At 39.5% G+C, this 22,431-nt stretch overlaps 1 protein-coding gene across 2 annotated transcripts in view; it reads left to right on the top strand.

Annotated features, from left to right (window-relative positions):
* The window catches only part of ELL (elongation factor for RNA polymerase II), a 72,220-nt gene that overhangs the window by 44,345 nt on the left and 5,444 nt on the right, over nucleotides 1-22,431 (top strand). For both annotated transcript variants that reach the window (XM_075205280.1, XM_075205282.1), the window contains exons 5-8: nucleotides 2,324-2,577; nucleotides 8,163-8,287; nucleotides 8,858-8,952; nucleotides 18,223-18,687. In XM_075205280.1, the coding sequence (XP_075061381.1) occupies nucleotides 2,324-2,577; nucleotides 8,163-8,287; nucleotides 8,858-8,952; nucleotides 18,223-18,687 (939 nt within the window). The remainder of the gene's footprint in view (nucleotides 1-2,323; nucleotides 2,578-8,162; nucleotides 8,288-8,857; nucleotides 8,953-18,222; nucleotides 18,688-22,431) is intronic.

Here is a 22,431-nt window from a genome sequence, read left to right on the forward strand (position 1 = left end):
CCCTGATGTATGCCTAAATGCATGCTCATTATGAGCTTACGAGTTTATGGGTGCTGCATACTGTGATCTTTGCATACTGTGATGGATGTTGAGATCTCTTCTCTTACTGATTGCATTGATGTTTTTGCAAGGAGCATTCCATAGGCTAGAAGTTGACAAAACATCTACTTTGCAAAAAGGAAAAAATCCATATACAAACAAAAACCATGTTTAGGGTCTGTTAAATATTTTTTTCAATTTATGAAACCCATTCCCTTAACATTTGTTTAGAGACTTAATTAACTTTAAATTTTCTTTTTTTTATGGCTTGTTGAATGTGATCCTTGACAGTATCATCATCATTTATTTATATAGCGCCACTAATTCCGCAGCGCTGTACAGAGAACTCTCTCACATCAGTCCCTGCCCCATTGGAGCTTAGTCTAAATTCCCTAATGTAGACACACACTTACACACAGACAGGGAGGGAGGGAGAGACTAGTGTCAATTTTGATAGCAGCCAATTAACCTACCAGTATGTTTTTTTGGAGTGTGGGAGGAAACTGGAGCACCCGGAGGAAACCCACACAAACACAGGGAGAACATACAAACTCCACACAGATAAGGCCATGGTCGGGAATTGAACTCATGACCCCAGCGCTGTGAGGCAAAAGTGCTAACCACTAGGCCACTGTGCTGTCTTGGCTCCAGTAAATTTAAAGATCCATCTGAGTTTCTGTAGTTCACATGGCTAGATTAGCTCACCACATATTAAGTCGTGTTTATAGGACTTCTGCTAAACATTTCAGCTGGCTAGGATTCTAGTTGTATGACTTCATCCCACAACTATCCCGGTGAGTATGCTGAAGTTGTAGGCTTTCTACACATGCCAGATGACATCACTGGACAGCACTGCTTGGCTGTTTGCCTACATTTGTACAGTGTGTAGTATTGAGCTGTTCTACGCTTCTTGGCCCCAGGGAACTGGAAGATTACCAAGCTGCTAGTCCTGGAGTGAATACGCATTAGCTAGAAAGACTTTGTCAGGGGTAATGTGACATCCTACTAGGCAAAGGAACAAGTGTATTTGTGGGAATGGATCGAAGAATAATGGAACAAAAGGGAAATCATTTCAATTAGTACTATAAACAACAAAAGTAAACAATTCATTGTATAAACCTCAAACTTTATTTTGTAATTATGAACAGGAAAAGCTTTATGAAATAAGGAGAAAAACAATATAATTTCAGTCCTTCATTTTTTTTTATTTTTTTTTAGTAGATTTGAGGTTAAAGATGCAACTTTCATATCAGTGCAGACAAGGAATTAAATATATTAAGGATCTTCCATTAAGGACATTATTAATAATTGTTTTTAACACATTTGTGTTCTGAACAAGCAAGAGGCTGACAATGAAATGTGTAGTTCTGGGAGATGACATTGCTTTGAGCATCAAAAAGAACCTTTATTTTGTGTGCACCTCCTACTGTGTTACAACCGGATTTTTCCACCACTGCAGTGTACCTCTTTAGAGGTCTGCAAAGTGTAAACCTATCAAGTCTCAACCTCCTATCACTTTGCGATCAAACTTTTTTTTTTTTCCATTTAGCTTGTTTTCTTTGTTTTCCCCCTCAAAAAAATAAATACTGTTTTGATTTAACCTTATTTATATTTTAAGTTAATTGTGTGTGTGGAATTATCAGGGGCAGGTGCCTACCTGCACAGAGCTAGTCCTTTTTCAGAACAGAAGTGGTTTTGTTCCATTCTACACAGCAAGGAACATCCTAAATATGTAATCACTTTATCCCATGTCAATTTCTCTCTGGTCCTTTACTTACTGCTATGTAAAACTAGGTACATCTGTGTCATTTCTTGTGCTTGGCAAGGAATGTCCTAAATCCACTCAACTTAAACCTTTACCCTCTTGCAGTCCTCAAATGTGGACCGTTGTGTTTAAAGCTGAGCATAGTCTTAGTATGGTGAGAAAATGATCTGCATAATGATGTGCGTTTTCATAGCTGATTGTCTGCTAGTTCATTCTACTGGAGATGTATTTTAGCATTCTAAATAAATACAGAAGATTGTGGCTACACAATTCCTTTCCCAGGTCTGTTAACTTGTTGTACAGTTAGAAAGGTATTTGTAGAAGTATATTGAAGATATGTTGACTATATGGCTTACAAGAATGACTGACTGACTAAAGCATCAGATAGGTTTAGGGCATTTAGTGAAAAGAGTGGAGTAACTATTTTGAAATTAATTTTACCATTCCACAAATGGTTCCATCATTATCTGATCGCACGGATTACTACTGATGTAACTTATTAATGACTCCTTCCTTCAGGCAGAAAAGTTCAAGTCCGAAAACCAGCTCCAGGTGTCTCAGATGCTGTTCCGTCTCGAAAGCGACCTACACCAGTCAACCTGGCCAGCGCAATCAAGAAAAGCTCCACCAATCTATCTAATCGACCCTTCAAAGACAGGGTGATGCACTTACTGGCGCTTAAACCGTACAAGAAGCCTGAGCTTATTCTGCGCCTGCAAAAGGATGGGATTTCCATGCAGGACAAGGATTTGCTGGATGGCCTCCTGCAACAGGTCAGTGTATATTAACAGTGTACTAAAGTGGATTATGCAACAATGATCATTCCTAACTTTATTTATCTTATGGTATGGTAGGCCTGGTAAACACACATGATCATCTGTCCTCTGAAACAGTTTTTTCCTTCAACATTATAAATGGTTATCTCCGTCACTGAGACTTGGACACTGTTTTGGGTTTGTAGTACGTGCTGCTAGAAACTGTACAGTCGTGAACAAAAATATTGACATCCGCTCACTTTTTCCAAATAACTTTTCCTCTAAACGTAGGATGTAACTACCAGTATTTAGTCTCCAATTCTTTCACTTTTGATTCTAAATTTAATACTGTATCCTTTTAAATAAGAAACTTAAAAGAAATGTCATTGACATCCTAGACTTAATATTTATTGGCACAGCCATTGGTCAAAATAACTGCAATTAACTCCTTCATGTAGTGTGGATAAGCTCTCTGTGCTCTCGTGTTTGGTCCACTCTTGTGGAAGCTGCTCCAGATCTGAAGGGTGCCTTTTCCCAACTGTTTTCAGATCTCTCCACAAGTGTTCAATGGGATTTAGTTCTGGACTCGTTGCTGGACTGTCACGTGTCTTGTCTGGAACCATTCCTGGGTGCTTTTTTAAAGTGTTTAAGTCACTGTCCTTTTGGCAGAGCTATAACCTTTGAGGAGACCTCCAAGCTGCACTGGGTTCAACGTTGTGCTCCAAAATGGCTTTGTAATATCCAGATGTTCAAAAACACCCATTACCAGATGAAGCACAGCAAACCCACAACATAACTAAACCTATTTCTCTTTCATCCAGTCTGGGGGACACTGCTTACCATTCATTAAAATGTTAGCAGTTTCGTTGGAACCCATTTAATGAGTTCTGTGTGTTTAAGCTATTTTTGTTCTTTTTCTTACTGTGTTTTGGTTTCCACTGCAAATCAAACACATATGTGGGCCCCAAGATATTTTTTTTCATTTGCACAATTACATCCATGAAACAGTTGATGGCAAAAACTGCTCAGGTGCCAATATTTTTTTGGCCATAACTGTATACAAAATAAGCTGAATTCAGTTGTATTCCTGGACAGGGTTTTCCTAGTTTTGTGGTGTGGAGCATTAACTCATTGAAAAGGTACAATCATAGATGGGCATACTTCTGTCATGCAAAGTTTAACAACAATGTTCTGAGACCCTGTTGCTCTACTTTCTTATGGTGAGGAGAAAAGCATTTTTTATGTTTTGTAATATAGCAGTAAGAGAGCATCAGAATGCCACATTTCAAGAGTAACAAATACACAAGGTATAAATAGGGAAATAAAAGATAACATACAGGCGTTTTGTCCTTATTGTAGCCCTCTTTAAAAGCGACTGTGTATGTATGTGCATATATAGTGTTTGTGATGTGATAGATATATATAGATAGAGATATTTATTTTTACTTTATAAGCCTGGAGAGATTTAGGAGATTTATTAACAAAATCTCATTAGGCACCACAGGGGTTCCACAGCACCATATATAGGGGATGAGATGTGGGTAAAGAGACAGTTCGATGTATATTTTTTAGGATAAACTATAGAAGGGAGAATAAATTGATTAGCAACATGTGGTAGTCAAAGACAGTATGAGGCCATACGTGATAGTTTTGGTTTCTTTAGCTCCTTTTTAAGCACCCTGAGATGAAAACATCTGGGGAGTCTTACCACTTAAACAAGGGTAATTACTGTGTGCGTTAGAATGTGACTGTTGGCTATCTAATGGTTTACTTTGGCCAAAAATAAATCTTAAATTTAACTAAAGTGCATGCATTTTTACACTGGCAAGATGGCAAATCTGGTATTGACCTGTTTGCTTGGTTACTTGCCATCTTTCTGATTTATGCCTTCATTATTGAGGTACTTGTATCCCTAAAGCAGTATACTTCTCAATTCTACTTAAATTTAATGAAAATCTCACTGTAAATAGTGCTGTGATGCTTAGAGAGCCAAGAGAATGTCTGCCAGTGATAGATGTTGTGTTTCCAAAATGGTTGATAAATGAAGCATGAGCTTTGTAATAGTGAATTTATTAAAATTTGTATATCAATGTTACATTGGCTGCTGAACACTGCCAATGCATTGGCTCTAATGACTTCAGAGTCCCAGACTGACTTGTTCTTTGTGGTGCTCTTGTTGGGTTGTTTTCACTGGTGACTGCTTTGCTTCTATCTCTACATATTTACTAACCTTGAGGCAGAAAAGTGAGGGCCCCAAAATAACAGGATACTCCTGTAGGAATGATCTTTGTCCCTATGCTCACCCTTTCTCATGCTCCAGATAACAGTTTAGAATTTGATACTTGTGTATAAAGTTCTAAGTTATTTAAAGAGGCATACCTATATACTAATTTCTGTACAATTCTATAATCTCAGTGTTAAGTACGTACGTACCTAGTTGTGTGAAAAACATACTGTGACCGGATGGGCTTACTTCGCCAGCCCTTCTGTTGGTGGAGGAGGAAGGGATGGAGGGTGGGATGTTCTTCCTGCAGTTTATTTTGGGTTTCTGTTACTGACCTTCTGGTGTCCCCTTGCCATCAGGCACTCAACTGTTAATGCCAACTGCGCAATTGTCGTAGGAAAATTTGTCTGCCATCGCTAGGCTCCTTCAACAGCACCCAAAACTGCTCACTTCTGAGTTTCTGGTAAAGCGGCTGCAGTGCCCTTTTGCTGTGGGCTGGCTGGGACCTTGTGACCGCTTACTATGGATCAGGACTTCTGGGAGTGGGCAAAGCATTGACACACACGCTGGGTTCAACACAGGACAGCCAGGAACTTGATTAGGATGTAAGCTCTTATCTGTTGGTCACAGGATATAGCAGGTAATAGGCCTCAGGCAGAATCTTCAAGCAGTGATGTTTTCTTCCTCAAGAGTCCTGACAAGGACCTTTACACACTAGTGGAGGTACTAGTGATAATCCACAAGTACAGATGGAGTACTGCATTTTACATGGACAACAGGGCTCCTGCCCCTTTAACCAATCCAGGCTGACTCATGCAGCCTGCACATGGCTCTCCCCCTTGCTGAAATTGGTGCTAGGGGAAGGGCAGCCAGATCTGTTGGCAGAAGTCCCCAGCTGGAGCTTCCTGAGCTCCAGTATGCGGCTAAAGCTGGGTACACACTACACTGTTTTCATCCAATAATCGGCTCAAACAGCCGACCTACAACCGCTCGTTTAAAAGTCGGGTCAGTGTGTGCAGTGACACGATGGTCGAAAGTCTGCCCAAATGGATGATTATCTCCTCGTTTGGTTGGTCGTACCGTTTAATATTTTCGGTGCAATCTCCTTTCCGCTGTGCAGTGTGTATAAACTTCCTATCGATCCACAACAGTGAGTACGAAATTAGTCATTGCTCACAACAACATAGCTGTAAAAAGTCGCTAAAGGGACGTCCGCTCTTCCCTTTATCGTCCTAAACAAGGCTAGTGTGTATGCAGTCCATGGACCGAGCGATCAGATCATCGATCGCATGTAAAATCACTCTGCATAAAAAGTTGGTCGAAATTTCTGTTGTGTGTACCCAGCTTTAGCCTACTGGGTCCCTCATGAGGCACTGCAACTCCTGGATTCATCTGAATCCAGGAGGCTGTTCAGCAAACCTCTCTGGCAGCCATGGAGCTGGAGCTTCCGGCAGGGGTACTCTATTCACTCTTCTTTTGGTTGCTGGATTGGTTGTAGGTTGTAGTTCTGGTGGCTGCTGCTTTACTCTCTGTACTGTTAATTTTCATGCCCTGGAAATAACTTGTTCTTTATGGCACTGTTCCAATCTATACTGCTCTAGCAAGAAGCGGTCTGAGAAGTCTTGCCACTTGCCAAGCCAGTCCTTTGTAAATTGGCTAAGCATCACAGGAGGTCCTCAGCTATGTCTACCTGCTGGTAGTGGTCTCTTATTAGGCACAGTCTTTAAATCTTCCTTTTTTGTCAGTCTGTGCACTCCTTTCAACTTCCTCCATTTCTAACCTGTTTCTCATTCTGCATTTTTTTTACCCACTAAGTTCTCTTCTAACAACCCCTTTTTTTTTTTTCACCTTACAACTGCTTCTTTTTCCCTCGCCCCTTTTTTTGTTTCTCTGTTGTCCTCACAACTATTTCTAATTTGGTTGATGTGTCCTCTAACCACATGTCGGTCTTTTACAGTGCACCTCGGCAGCTCTTTTCTTTGGTCAATGAGTCTCACAGGCTGCAGCCGTGCGCTTGAAAGGCTCCTTTTTGCATGCCTCCCACCTCTGATTGGCTGATGGGCACATGGTTTGAGACCCATTCCAGTCACATGCAGACAGTCTGTCTTCGTTCTGTCGGCTACAAGCAGTTCACTGCTAACTTCTTATTTAAAGACCCCCCCCCCTCCCCCCTCCACCTATTGATTTGGTAAAATGATGTATTTCCCTGTACTACAATGTCTAATAATTATACATTTAGTATAGTTTATTTCTAGGTATGTTTTATATTGCATTTTTAAGGGGTTGTCTCATTCTGTACTCATTTTATAGTGAAACTACAGATTATGCATTTTTTTTAATTTTAGGTTTAAAAAAAAAAAAAAAAAATGTTCAGAAAACCACTTTAAAGGGGAATTTCAATTCCCCCCAGAATACATGCACGGTAAGCCTATTGCCGTTAATTCGATACTTTCAAAACAGATTTCTGCTCGCGTCTCAAAAAGCTGGCGTTGTAATTCCTGTATTAACGGTAATTATGCACACTTACCATAATATTGGTAATAGTGGGCAGGCCGCGTTACTTTTTACAGTAACAGGGGAAATTCAATTTGCCATAAGTGTGTAACATCAGATAAACTTGTGCTTGGTAGTCTAACCTTCCAAAAACCCACTTAGTTAGTGTTTGAAGTTTTTGGTTCTTTTATAGTAGAAATGCAGCTTTTAACAGTCCCTTCCTGTTTGTTAAACGTTGATAGAGGAAATCATGTCTTGCAACTCGCATTCTTGAACATTGTATAAAGTAGTTGGTTTGTTTACCAGAGGTTCAGTAACTTGCTACCCGGCAGTGCAAAATATTGCCTTCAGTGAGTTCTTTATTTAGTTGTGCTTATATTCAGACATTGGCTTATAAATTGCCTAACAAGTAGCGTTGAATTTAATGGCTTCTCCAATGTTAATCCATGATCCCGTGGTGAACAGCTTTGGTTTACTTGTAGGTCATAGACTTGGCAAGGGAGTAAAATCTCTGGATATTAACTTGCATTTAAAGAGTGTTCATTCAAAATGGGGTTATTGCTGTATAAAAGTCATTTCCCTTAAAAAAAAAAAAAAAAAAAAATATCTATTCAGTTCTAGACAGATGACTCGAGACTAAATCATCTTTCTTCCAAACTCAATAAATTATCTCCAGCTACATAGTTTAGTCTTTACAGTAATTGCAGTGGTACTACTGCAAGTATTGTCATTTTATATTTACCACTCTAATGACTATTCTTTTAATTGCAGGCTTTTGTTTTTTTTCAATTCTCTGAGTGTATAGACTGATGCATTGATTAAGCTGAAATTGAGCTTGATCAGCTGGGGTTTTTGTGTATTTTATTCCTAATTTATCATTTTTCAGGTGGCAAATCGAAGTGCCAAAGACTGCACTTACACCTTGAAAGACTGTATGTACAAAGAGGTTCAGAAGGATTGGCCTGGTTACTCTGAAGGAGACCAGCAGCTGCTAAAAAGGATACTTGTCCGGTAAATTGTGCTCTCTATTACAGGAAAATTTATATGGAAGAAAACTAACCACCTTGTTATAAAGGAAGAAATATAATTCGCAATAAATATAATGTTTTTAATAACTTGATTTAGATTGCAACTTTTTATACAAATGTTTTAGAGTAGTCCTAGATCACAAGATTTTGAAAACCATATCCATGGCATGCAATCAGTTGCTAAACCGTTACTGAAATGGACAAATGCCCATTGAAAACTACACCATTCTTAGTCATGTATTTTTTTTTTTATTTTTTTATTTTTTTTTTAGTCACAGGAAGACCTCTTTGGTCCTGCCTTTGTGTTTGAATCCACCAATCTGTAAAGAACTCTTTCTACCTAGGAGCCTACACCCCACTTGCTTGGATCTACAAAGCTTTTTGTGCACTACTGCTCCTCCCTTTTTTTCCATTTCAGAGCGTTATCAGAGACTAGACCTGCACCATCAAAGTTTCTAATATTAGGGCACACATCCGACACCTGATGTTTGATTTGATTCACCATTTCTCCTTTCCTTTTATGTGAGCTGTGTGCTGTTCTTTGTCACCTTAGGAAGCTGTGCCAACCACATAATCTGGATGGATCAGCAGGAGACAATGCACCTCTGAGCCCCCCTAAAGACAATGTGAATTCCTCATCCCCTTTTCCTCAGGTAAGTGGTTCCAAATTTTACAGCACAATCATGTGCCATGCATTACATTATATTTATTGGTCCATTTCTCTCTGCGTGTATGTCTGCAATTGGGACTAACCTTGGTCTACTACCATAAAACTAAATAATATGAATATTTTTTTTTTATTATTTTTTTTTTTTTATTTATTTCTGAGGTAGACCTTAACATAAAGCACATTGATTACATTGAGCAGAGTATCATACAATATGCTTACAGGCATAAGGTCACTTACATATATGTTACAGATGGGTTGCATAACCCAATATCACGTACAAAGAGCGCTTTGGTTTTGGCATCTGAAGAACAGATAAATACGTGTATAAGCGCAGGGATACAGGCTGACACCCTCTGACAATCCTTGACTAATCGGATGAAGTTTGTTCAATCGGACGGTCACCAGCACACATTCTTAACTCGTACCATTCTGTACTGTGGGAACTCCTCCACACTTGTATACGTATATCTTGCTGCAATAAACCTATTAAACTCTCCCATGTATTGAAAAAATATTCAACTCTGCTCTTTTTCTGTAATGAAGTTTTAATCCAATCCATATGAAAAATATGCTAAAGTTTTTGATGAAAGAGTGAGAACGTGGGAGGCTCTTTCAATTTTATTTTTTTAATCAAATTTAAAAGTGCTACTTTGCTATTCAGGTTTTGAGGTGGTGGATAGAACTGCTGACTTCATGTCTCTTATGCGGTATTCCTAAAATCTGTTAGACTGGTGTGAATGTTTGTATGAGTTTGTGCTGGAATTCTAAAGGCAGAATTTTTATGTACAGCAAAGTATGTTCTTTATACTTATACCAATAATATAAGTAACGTTTTTCCCAATTGAGCGCCCTTACATGTCCTGGTATTGAACTTCCTCCTTCCCTGCTTGGCCGGAACTATCCCATCACTGTTAACAATATTGAGTACCATGTGCCATATTGGCCTTTCCACCAGGGTGTTGGCTCCCTAGAATTTGTTTTCCCTATGTTCGTATTTACATACTGGTAGATTAGATTGTAAACTTGATCGTGGAAGGGACTGATGCTTGATTAAAAACTTTGGACATGCTGTGGAATATGTTTGTCTTCTTTAAATGGAAAAGTGGAAAAGCTGCATTATGGTCAATTTTCCAAAATTGATAGCATAATTGCATATCATTCAGCAGTGGGACCAGAGCGGAGGGAAGATTTTTTTTTTATTTTATTTTTTTAAATAATAATTTTCCCATGACTATAATGCAGATCTACCTATGTTTTGAAGTCTAAAGATATTCAATGTCACCATGGAGTCCATTACAGTGTACAAGCCAAGTACAATACCTCAGGCCAAGTAGCATTATCCAAATCCATTTTTATTTTACTGTAAAAGACTGCGTTACCCTCACTGACATTTATGCATTCCATTCTGGATCGCTTTCAGTAATATCTTACAGGATATCTTACAAATATTTGTTTGAATTGTGTTTTAGAGTTCTCAAAATGGTGCACTGTTTGGGACTTCCGTTACATAAAATCATCTAGTTATGGATACATGTTACATGACTTCCAGCAAGTCTTCACACTTTGAAACAGACATATGGCAGCAGTCAGAGTAAAGTAAAATACACATAGACGTTTAGAGAGGACGTTTTTGGTTTAGATTTAGCAGTCTGCATGCTATGCAGTTGGCACGTGAGCGTCTCCATGTATATGCAGTGTTTAAACCATTATGGTTGCTCTTTTCTGTATTTTAAATTGTTAAAATTGAACTACCTCCATTTTCACCTACATCTGCTTACTTTTCTGAGTGAAAGTCCTATTTCAATCGCTTTTATCTTACTATGTTATCTCACTAAGGGGTCTATTTGTTAAGACCCCCTAAATTAATAAGAAATGTATATGTGTGTGTGTGTGTTGTGCATGCAAGCATTTTCTCTTGTGTTGACAAGTGAAGACTAAAGTATTTTCATAAACTTGTATGACTCTAGTATTGCTTAATGTTAATCAAGGTAAATGACTGCAGGATGTGAATCATTCTTAGATTATAGCTCATGGCTTTATCCAAATTCCAGTCTGATTCAGCTTCCTACTCAACTGGGCCAACTACCTCCAAGATTAACTGCTTGCAGAATGTTCATCTACATCCTGTTTTCTTCCACTCTAGATAAACTGCCAGAAGAAGATAGTGGCAGTGCTGCTTTACTCGCCACTGGAACCAGACACTCACTGGCAAGCTTTAACTTGCACAATGTGCATGGGGACCAGATCAGTTGGATTGCATTCTTCAGTCATGTAGAAATTGCTGCATTATTATTGCTTTAATGCAGTAGGATCAAGCTTCTTTTAATATGAAGGGCAGCAAAGACACTGATTTGGGGAGTTGCTGAGGCATGCATGGTGTGGCAAAGGAAAGTATAGTGTCCCCTGTACAGTTAATATGGATATACCGTTTGCACACCATAACACAATGCATCGGTCTTTCAACTAACTTCATGGTGTACAGACATGTGGTCACTACTACATCTCAACTTGTGTGCACGGACCCATGATCACCATGTACTGTGCAGGTGTGGTATGTCTTTCCTGACCGTGTTACCATATGTGGTGGTTTTGCTGTTGTAATAATATTTACTGAAGTTGAATTTTATATTTGTAGAAACTCTTGTGAAATGTATCCTTTTATTTGGTGCGTACTGATTTCACAGTAAAGGAGAACATTACCTAATCAACTCTCAAAAATTCAGTTCAGTTGTAGATTGGAATCTTTATCTAGTACTGCCACCTAGTGGTAGTTCATGTCTGGCTTTTTAACAGTACAATAGTCATATTAAAAGTTAGGGGGTGTTGTGGCCAGCATCATGGAGTGCATAGGTAAAACTTCCCTTCAACCACCTCAATCTCCCTCTCATCAGTCATGCTTGTGGGGTGGCTTTCATTTTAGCCAGTGCTCTCGAACCCCTTTGCACCTACTTCAAATATACGGCAATGCATATAACAGAAGTGCCTGCAGTGCTCCCTTTATGGACAGTGTGAATAAGGACATATCTTCCAACTCTCTTTGCAGTCCTGACTGAGTTGGATAAGCGCACAAAATCAGGACAGTTGGCTGCATACTGGCGTATTGGGACCCTGTTTGTAAAAGGCATAGGTGCATGAAATATGGAAAGTCTAGCAATGAATGACGTGAACCCCCTAGGACTCCCTCCCAGCCAGCCCTGAGATTAAATTAATAGGTGTAATTATTAAATGTGAATTCTACCCCTCCCCCTTCCCTCTTCACCCAAACAGGTCCAGCATTGTATTAGTATTTCCATTTAATAAATAGCCCCCAAACCACCCCAACATGTGTTAATAGGCACTACCATGACACCACTATTAAGTCAAATAGCTCCACAATCAAAGTATCATCAACCCACCAATAAATTATTATCTACAGCCCACTATTAAGTTATTAGCCTACACGTCCAACCACATAACATTAACGTTGTACATTTGAGAGGCGTACTTCTCGGTCTGCCTCTTGCTTCCTGCACATGTGGGACCACTTGTATTTTAGATTGACAGTCTTCCCCTGCATATTACACATGGGGCATACAGAGTACAGAACAGGCTTACGATTTACACAGAACAGATCCATGTTAATATACTAGGAATACTGGCCTATAAACAATGTGTAAATAATACATTGATCTGCCACATACAGGGGTATAGTATTTGATATTTACTAGGGATATGCACTATTATTGATTCTGAAAATGCATCAGTTTACATCAACCTCCTGCAGTCCATAGTGGTGGACACAAAAGCGTTTACTGTTTTTGATAAACAAGATCTGCTATTGGCATTCATTTCTTCCTGTCAGTATATCATTGCAACAGTGGCCAGCCATTAACTGCTTTCTCATGTCTGTACATGAGGTGATCACACATAGTCCAGGAAATTACTATGAAAGAAGACTAAGGTGCCCTGCCAAGTTCGGCATAGGGGGAGGCGGGAGGAACGGATCTGTAGAGCACATGGTTTTTGGGAACTCCATGTTTTTGTCACTGCTGATCATCACTAAGGTGTCCCTACCTTCACCTATCACCTCTGATTCATGTTACCAGAGGAGAAGGAAGAGCTACCCCAGCCGATGTTACCTGACAATGATGTAGTTCCAATCCATAACATCACCCTGCCCGCCACCAGTCTAACACAAGACATGATTATCATGTGATGTGTTACCCATAAGGATTACACGTCCTGACTTCCAGTCTTGAAAACTGAAGTGATATAGTTCTCTCTAGTTAAACATGTCCCAAAGTGCAGCACAACAGGAAGTCAGGTGTGTCAGCGACTGAGTGGAGAATGGTAGCTGTACTGGCCGTGTTGCTGACAGGATGGTCCATGATCCTGGTTGGAGGCCACGGTGTTCTTCTCGCTCAGATTGTTGAGCCCTCATCTTTCTCTCCATCTACTTTGTATCTGAGTAATCTCTTGTGGCTCTGGGAAGAGAGCACAATGGATTTTCTAATGCATACAATGCCCTGTAACCTCATTATAGGGTGTCTCCTGTCAGTCCCTTACTGTGTCTGGCACAAGTGTTTGTGTGACCATTGTGAGTTAGAAGGTGTAGTTCACCAGTGTTTATCAGAAAGATAGTGTGTGAATCACTGGTATATTTTAATAACCTCTATTCTTGGCACACTTTTTTTTTTTCACTGTTGGGTGTAATGGATAATTTATCTATACTCTCTATGCTATACATCTGATTGCGCTAGATGTAGAAATTGGAATATCTGCATACCCCTTTTGAAAGTATTTGATATAACATACCTTATTGGATATAGGAATAATTGGTTAAGGAAGTACAGTTCCTTTTCTTTCTCTTGCATTTCTAGTTATTGTAGATAATTTCCATGGATTCCATAAATCCTCTTTGTTCAACAGTCCACTGATCTTTTCAAATTGCGCAGCTTATCAGAAATTTGCTTTACATATAGTAGGCTGTTCTAGTAATGTTGTAGTTTGACACTTGGTGTCAGATATTTACAGATGTATATATTTCCTTTCTGTCTGGTGCTATTTCTACCACTCAGAAGGTTTCACAGCCTGGCATGGAAGGACAGGGGATGCTATGAGCATAACGCCTAGGGTGATCTGAACCCTTCTGACAGCCCCTATGGGATTCCTCCAGTTTCCAGGTTTAAATAAGATCTTCTATCAGGGATATTTATAAAAAAAACAAAACCCAAAAACAACAATATCTGATTCTGACATGGTAAAAGTGGATTATTATTGAAACATTTAATAGAGCTTGCCAGACCCCTGGCAAATGTACATTTATAAATTTGATCTATACTCTGAAGAGTTTTTGATGATCATGCAAGCCAATCGCTACACGGAGAAGTGAAAAATCTCTGCACTTGGTGTAAAATTGAAGTTTTCAGAGGTTTAATCTAAGGGGTTGGTTAATATAGAATGTAGCTTTTTACTATGAGAGCCTGGCAGATCATTTCTATCTCTACAGAATGTTTTGAAATAATTCTGAAGTGAGCACTAACCATTGCTGTGGTGACAAATCCACAGCAATAAATGGGATTTTGAGATCTATTTAGTCTATCTAATGTGAAATAGTGCCTGAGTTAAAATAACAACCAGAAAAATTGGGAGGAGGAGTGTTCCATAATATAAAAATTTATTAAGCTGATCATTGGTTTCTTCCCATTACACATCAGTCTGAGAGACAGAATATGACATGTGCATGTTGGAAGATGATCATGCTAATCACTGATACCCTATTCAGCACTTATTACAGAGTAGGTGGTTATTTCTACACCCAAATATTAACTTTCTTTTTCATGTGCGATTCTGAATGGATTGGTGTAATGCAGAAATGCATTAAAGCAAGCAGAATCTGCAGCTGGTCCTTTTGAGGTGAAAATGACCCATAACTTTTAATAATTTTGACATGTATACATTGACACAAAAGGCAAATTTTATGTTGTCATCAAAATCACTTCCCTAAACCACAACAGACATTGCAAAATGTCAAACCATTAATTTCTGCATTGTAAAGCTAGGTACACCCTACAGAATTTTCCCCCAACTTTTTGTGCCGATCGGTTTTACATGCGATCGATGTTCCGATCGCTCGGTCCATGGACTGCATACACACTAGCCTTGTTTAGGACGATAAAGGGAAGAGCGGACGTCCCTTTAGCGACTTTTTACAGCCATGTTGTCGTGAGCAATGATTGTAATTTCGTACTCACTGTTGTGGATCGGTCGGAAGTTTATACACACTACACAACGGAAACGAGATTGTAACGAAAATATTAAACTGTACGACCAACCAAATGAGGCGACAATCGTCCATTTGGGCAGACTTTCGACCATCGTGTCACTACACACACTGACCCGACTTTTGAACGAGCGGTCGTATGTCGGCTGCTTGAGCCGATTATTGGACGAAAACCGTGTAGTGTGTACCCAGATTTAGGCATAGCACAAAGATAATCTAGTAAATAGTGAGTGATATCAGTGGAAATCGTCAACAACAAGCTTGTACAGTCTATATGGTCTCAAAACCAATAAGATGATGAAAGGTGTACACACACACACACACACACACACACACAATTGTGGTTGATTTTAGTCGATTAAAATATTTTACTAGATCACTTTGGCAACTCGTACTATAGAAAATTGATTTTTCCCAGTATTTTAAGAATCCCAATAACTACAGTCTCTCAAATGACCTTGGCTTTGCGAGTAGACAGGCAGACGAACAAAAATCAAAGAGGGAGTCTATACCAATAATAATAACCAGACCAAGTGGGAAGATATGTAAATGTAGTATAATTTGGAGCCTTCATTGTATATCGGGGTGCCCTGACCAGGCCTGCGGTACCTGACATATACACCACTGTGACCCCAAATTGTGACCTGTTTTGCTAATTACACCACTATGTTAGTTAAGGGATAACAACTTCTAAAGGGCCAAAGAGAATATTATATAATGCCCCATTAGTAATACAAATAGAAGTATGTAGCAGGGAGATGAGGTCCCTGATGCTCCAGGACCAGGTGACTTTCATTCCCTTGTCAGCGTCCCTTGAAATAATAAAAAAAAAAATCCCCCTTAACTTACCTTTTAATCGGCTTGTTCTCCTGTCCTCTTCTCTTCTTTTCTCCAATCTTGTGCTGATTGTTCTTCTCGCGCGGGTGTCTCCTCTGTGCTGCGCTCCCCAGTGGATGTTGGGCGTGATGACATCACGCCCGACATTCACTGCGAGCGCCGCACGGAGGAGGAGACAAGGGAGGGAGCCGGAGTACCAGCTGACGTGACCGCAAGGTAAGTATTTTCTTTTCTTTTTTGCAGGATTTTTTTTGTTCCCCGTTAAGAGCGCTGCCCGCTTGTCACAACCAAAACTCCTTCTGGGCCACATTTACAGGCGTGCTGGGCCGCATGCGGGCCGCGGGTTGGACAACCCTGGTCTAGTCAATAGTGGATACCCCCTCCTGTTCGATGGGTCACACAAAAAAAACCTCCCTCGCCCTCACACAAACCACGAAACAAACACCAAATGGTAATGAATAGTAGGTTTGTATTGCGATTCTTTTGATCCTCTTGTATTTAACAGTCCTTTCGCAAGCTACAGTGTTGCATCGTATACCAAAGCACAGTAACCAGCTGCAACGTTTAAGATCATTTTTATTTATACAGGGGTTTGTTCATCGATTTGAATGGGTACATATTTTAATATCTCCTATAAAAATGTTTTAATACATGTTAGTATAACTTTTACTATATACTCAGCAAACTTCTCCTTTATGCAATAATATTACCATAATCATTAATATCTGATTAAGTAAATAATGTTCCAAAATGCAGGTTACCTGTTAAGAATGAAGAATATGCAATGTCCTTATGCAGGAAAAAATGGGCACTACAAAACCTAAAGCTGTTCAGAAGCTGAATTGGGGACCAGAAAGCTCCTCTTCTACCTCTTACTCTAAATTCATATAGCCACATGAATTAGGCTTAAAATCCCATCTAGCAAATTAAGAACAAATTTGCACTTGTTCTATAACTAAATGCAAACTCTCACTTTATATTTGATGTAACTGTTGCTTTTTCCAGCTGGCATTGAAATAAATGAATATGAATGATGTTGCAGTTGGAACTGATGGTGTTGTAGTGTTTTGTTTCACTGAGAAAAACAGTATATTACAATCTATGTACTAGTTAGAGATCCATAACATGCAAAAAATATAGGTAAACAGTAAAAGTTCTTTTCTGAATATCCCAAAACTGATGCTGTTCTCCCCCACTTGGTTTTTGAAGAGAGATGCAGGAAATCCAGTACCTAAGGTCGCAGACAACTTAGTTCCACTCATTTCCAGGGTTGTTGTGCGTAGCCCAAGCTGCTTCTTCCTTCTTTTTTTTTTAAATTAGCCATTTGAGGCTTATGACTCTTGGCTGGATAACTTTTGTGTGCTCTATTTATCACCATGGATAGATAGGGTCACTGTATTTCTATAAAATACACACTAATTTAAGGTTCACTCTTTACATCTTCCAAGTTCTCAATCTGTCTCTGCAGCTACTACCAGATTGGACTTTTGTGTTTTCAGTCAGCTGATGTCCCCCGCTTTATTTAACAGTCCTACAGTCTGTGCCTGCGTGTTCTATATCTATAGAAGTAAAGAGTTCAGTAGTTAGATTGCGTCTGTTAGCAGACTTGGCCTAGTCATGTTTGTATGTCTTGTGCCATTGCTCAAGCTGTGGAATTACCAGCCAATGACCATAAATATTTTTCCACCTGGTCTTTGGAAAAGAGGTTTAACCTTTGTGTGGATTGTATAATCTCCCTTTCATGAGGGGTGTTTCCCATTACCCAGGGTGCACTACACCAGAAGTCCTTTTAAATATGTTAGCGTTGCTGTGTCCTAAAAATTCCTCTTCTATTTGGCAGCCTATTTGCACGTAGAGTTGACCCCATAAGGTGCTGTTAGATTTGTGTATATAATTTTTTGCTTTTCACATTGAGTACTTAATTGCATTAACTTCCCATTTTAATGTGTAAACTCTTACATACTATAGCTTGCATGATCTCTAGTTTCATTTGCACAGCTGGGGTCTGTGGTACTTGCATGTGCATTGTTTTATTAATCTGCTTGAAATTGGTGTTGGAAAAGATCATAGTACTTAACATGGTATAAAATGAAGTAAAGCATGCTTAATATGTTAAATGAGTCATTAAACAGTAATTTTTTTTCCCAACCTCAGAAACGACCCCCACAAAATCCAGATTTCATCGACCCTTTAGCCAACAAAAAACCCCGTATCTCCCACTTCACACATCGATCACAGCCTGCTTTCAATGGGAAGCTAAATTCTTCCAATGGAAAGGATTCACCAGCACCCCCAACGCTGCCTCCTGCTTTGGATCCAGTCAGCTCAAGTTCCCACCTACCACCACCACATGATCCTCTTTCAGACTCCAGTACTGATACACAACATAAAGACTGTGATAACCAGGAAGCCTCAGAGAGGCTTAGCCACCCACCTCAGACAGACTTTCCCACTGCTGCCAAACTGAACTCTAATACCACACATGGGAAGCCCAAAAAGAAATCCAGAAAGCACAAAGAGCGAGAGCGTACCAAGGAGAAGGACACAGAAGGCAAAAACTGCAGCTTGGGAAAAAGCTCTGGCTTAATCAGCAGCACTCTTCAAGATGTCCTGGGTGAGTACAACGTGTCTCGATTCTTGATGTTGGGGAATAAAACTTGTTAAAGATCTGTCAGAGTGGCAGGAAATACGACTACAGCAGCTGCCAGGATTCTAGCTAGGTGAAGGGGGGCACCTTTATTAGAGAATTATTTTTTTTATTAGTAGTGCAGATTCAAGACTTTATTAAACAGGAGCTATGTATGGTGCATATACAATATATCAATTCATTGATCACAATCAAAACTTTTCAAAGCCTAATCTTAGTAATATTGGGGGTATTAAAGGTTTTTTTAATCTAATTTGGTCTGGAGCCTTTATATAGATAACAGCTGTTCTGCTTTACAGTAAACAAATGCTTTAGAGAGAGAGCAAGCTTTCTCAATGTGGATCCTTAAGTGCTCTTGACAGGTGATATTGGGATTTCCTTAGTCTTACACAGGTGAATTATAATCTATTTGACTGTGTTGGTAACTCTTCCATATGTTCCCAGAGAAGAAAATTTCTCATAATATGAATGGATTTATAGTACTTGAGACCATGAGAGGTAAAGTGTCAGCAGCTACTACTACTTCTACTAGCTGCTAGAGAAGCTACTGCTTAGGAGCACGGCAGGCCAGGTAGACAAAAGATTGCAGCAGTGTATTGAACATTTTTGGGCACCCAGGGCTGGTGTCATGCATTCGGTTCTAACCAGGGCCCAGTCTGTGTGGTGTCTGCATTTTCTTTCTGTTTGCATAGGTTTCCTCCCATAGTGGCTAGTAGGTTGATTGGCTGGTGTGTAAGCTCCATCTGAGTAGGGGTTGATGTGAATGATTAGATATTATCTGTACAGTGCTGCGTCATATGATTGGTGCTCTATAAATAAATGGTAATAGACTGGATATGAATGTAATTACATTTCCACTACTGTGCATACATCACATTCCTTAGGTTAACTGAGTGTGTTTCAGGTGCGTTGGGTAATGCTTTTAATGGGTGGTCACAAGGACCCTTTGCCAAAGTTATAATAAGCCTGACCATGCCAGTTGTGAATATGTTTTGCAATAACTCTGCTAAATATCCATGCTGTATTGTGACAGCTGGTACCTGCAAATTGACCTTCATTTCTCTGCACACCCTAGTTCACCATTAGTTTAATCAGGTGTCAAGCGACAATTCCCTTTATCCAGATAGGTTTAAGGCAGTGGTTCCCAAACTTTTTCAGTTCCCAGCACCCTTAGTTTCCATAATTTTTTTTCAAGGCACCTCTCAAAAAAACGGGACTGCTCTGTAATTATTTTGAAGTGTTTGAGTCAAAATAACGTAATAAGTATGTAGGTCAGGACAGAAATACTTGGTGGTTTGTAAAAATAATATACATAAATCCAAGGGAAAAGAATTTTTTACATTTTTTTTTTTTCAATTCTATTTCTGTCAAAGAAAAATTTACAGCTAATAAGAGGAATAAGATCAAACAAAATAAAACATGTACAAAAATCATCACACTGTGCCCCCCTCATCCACACACACTGTCTGCCCCTTCGGTTTCTTCTTCTTCTCTTCTATCTCCTTACCAATGCGGCGGCGCCCGGGACCTCCTCCTCTCTCCTGCCGTTTCTTATTAAATATGTCGGGAGTGGTGACCGGGACCCAGAAAGCCACTGGGTCCCGGGCGCCGCCGGTTTGCCAAGTTTTTTTTTTTTTCTTGTCCCCTGGCCGCGTCACCCCTGACGGCACACACTTTGGGAACTGCTGGTTTAAGGTCTTAATTTGAGGGAGGACGGTACCAGAGAGAGAGCAGTCTCCTTTGATTATGTAGTCTTTACACTCTGCTACCACTGGCTTTTCCACGGTTGCAGTAATCCTGGCCATTTCATGCTGGCATGGCCAATGTTCAGATGTTTCAAACTATATGGGCACAGTGGCTTGTCTTCTGTATTTCTGCATGGGTTTTGCAAATCTTTATACTGCTAACAGCAGCTAGTGATGTGCCCATAAATTGAGGCTAGCGCTTTGACCATGTCTGTGTGAAATGTGTGTAAGTGATTCTCAACAGAATAGTTGATGATAATCCCATAATAACTCTACAACCATCATAATCCACAACTTGTTTGATTTCTTGACCTATGAGGTCATAGTGTTTTTGGTTTTGCCTTTGGGATGCAATTTGGTCACTTTAATATTCTGTGTTGCTATTCCAGTAAGTGGGGTACCAAAACTGATCATGTTGTCACTAGGGCATGGTCATGGGGGGACACTTTTGTGTGTGTGTGTGTGTGTGTGTTCTGCAATGCTATATGCACTAAGTTCATACATCTGTATTGACTCTTATTTGAGAAGTGTGCCGTTTTTTTTCTAGATGTGTCCTTCAGGCTGCAGATAGTAAATATTGAGATACTGTTTCCTCTGGGAGATGTGTACCAAAAAGATTCCCATAGAGCTGGATATATCTGCTTTCCTCTAGTCTTACATAGCTTGCTTATTGACATTTTTCTAGTCCTTTTTATATCTTTGCTCTTTTCTCATAGGTTTATGGGTATGTTGGTTTTTCCACCATAATGGGCGACATCTAACCTTTCATACTGATGCAAGCCTGTAAATCTGGCATGGATGTTGATGTGGTCAGCCTGGTCTACTTGGCATGTTTTGTAGTTACTAAGGACATTGTTTATGGTCTTCAATCTCCAGCAAGATGTTGGCATCAACAGATATGATTATAACTTCCTGTTGGCCTAATATCTGAAATCCAGTGTTATATGATGTTTGTTGCGTGGTTTGAGGGACAGGAATGTGTCGTTTTTAATTTGGAATGCCATTTGTCATAAGACGCCTAAAGAAGTGTAGACTGTCAGTATGTGTAAGGGTAATGCTTTTTTTTTTTTTTTTTTTTTAAATGTACTATTTATGTATGCTGGCTACTAAGGTGGAAGAAAACATATTTTTGGTTACTTGAACGCTGAGATTTTCTTAACAAGAACTGTGGGTATCTCTGTCAGATCAGACTAGATGCTGTTTGTATGGTCTGTTCTATGTGTCTGAATTTAGGGACCAAAGCAGAAGTACTGTAGCCGAACTCTTAACTAATCTGGTGTCTGTGCATGGAATCCCCTCCAATGGCTTGTTATAGGTAATGAGGCTAGCTTATCTTAATCTATTGCATATATTTTCCTGGTATTCTGTTCTTTTTATGGTGTTCTGCTTTTGCTTGATGTGCAGCTGTCTTTTCAAGGGCAGGAGGCTATATTTTAAATTTACGAAGAATTTGTCTTTTATACAGTTATCGGTAGACAATGCATCTGGCTTAACCACTTGTATAGAATTTACTTTGAATCCTTGCATGCCCAATACATATAGCGAGATACCTCTTTTCAGCACAGTGTTTGGCTTTCTATGCCCTGACGTGTAAAACAAACGGCAGTGTTTAGTCCATTTAGCTAAACCCAATCCTAAGCAGACTTACAGCAGACTCATAGCAGTTAAACCATTGAGTGAAAGAGGCTTTATGAGCTAAATACTGGGCACTTAATTGTAACTAAACTGAAACAGACATAAGTACCCACACAGTGTGTGTAGATAAGTATTTTCGGACCCTTTAACTTAATTTGTCTAACATGCTTTTGTATAGGGCTTCTTTGCCTTTCACAGCAGAATAGGAAATGAAGGGAAACTTGCACCATTCACAGAAGCTCAAGTTAACTATGATCTATCTGCACATGCATAACAATATCTGAACAATCAGTTGAACATAGTACAGTTTAACATTTTTAAGCACTTTTAC

Source organism: Mixophyes fleayi, chromosome 1, assembly GCF_038048845.1.
Source record: "Mixophyes fleayi isolate aMixFle1 chromosome 1, aMixFle1.hap1, whole genome shotgun sequence".
Taxonomy (NCBI): domain Eukaryota; kingdom Metazoa; phylum Chordata; class Amphibia; order Anura; family Limnodynastidae; genus Mixophyes; species Mixophyes fleayi.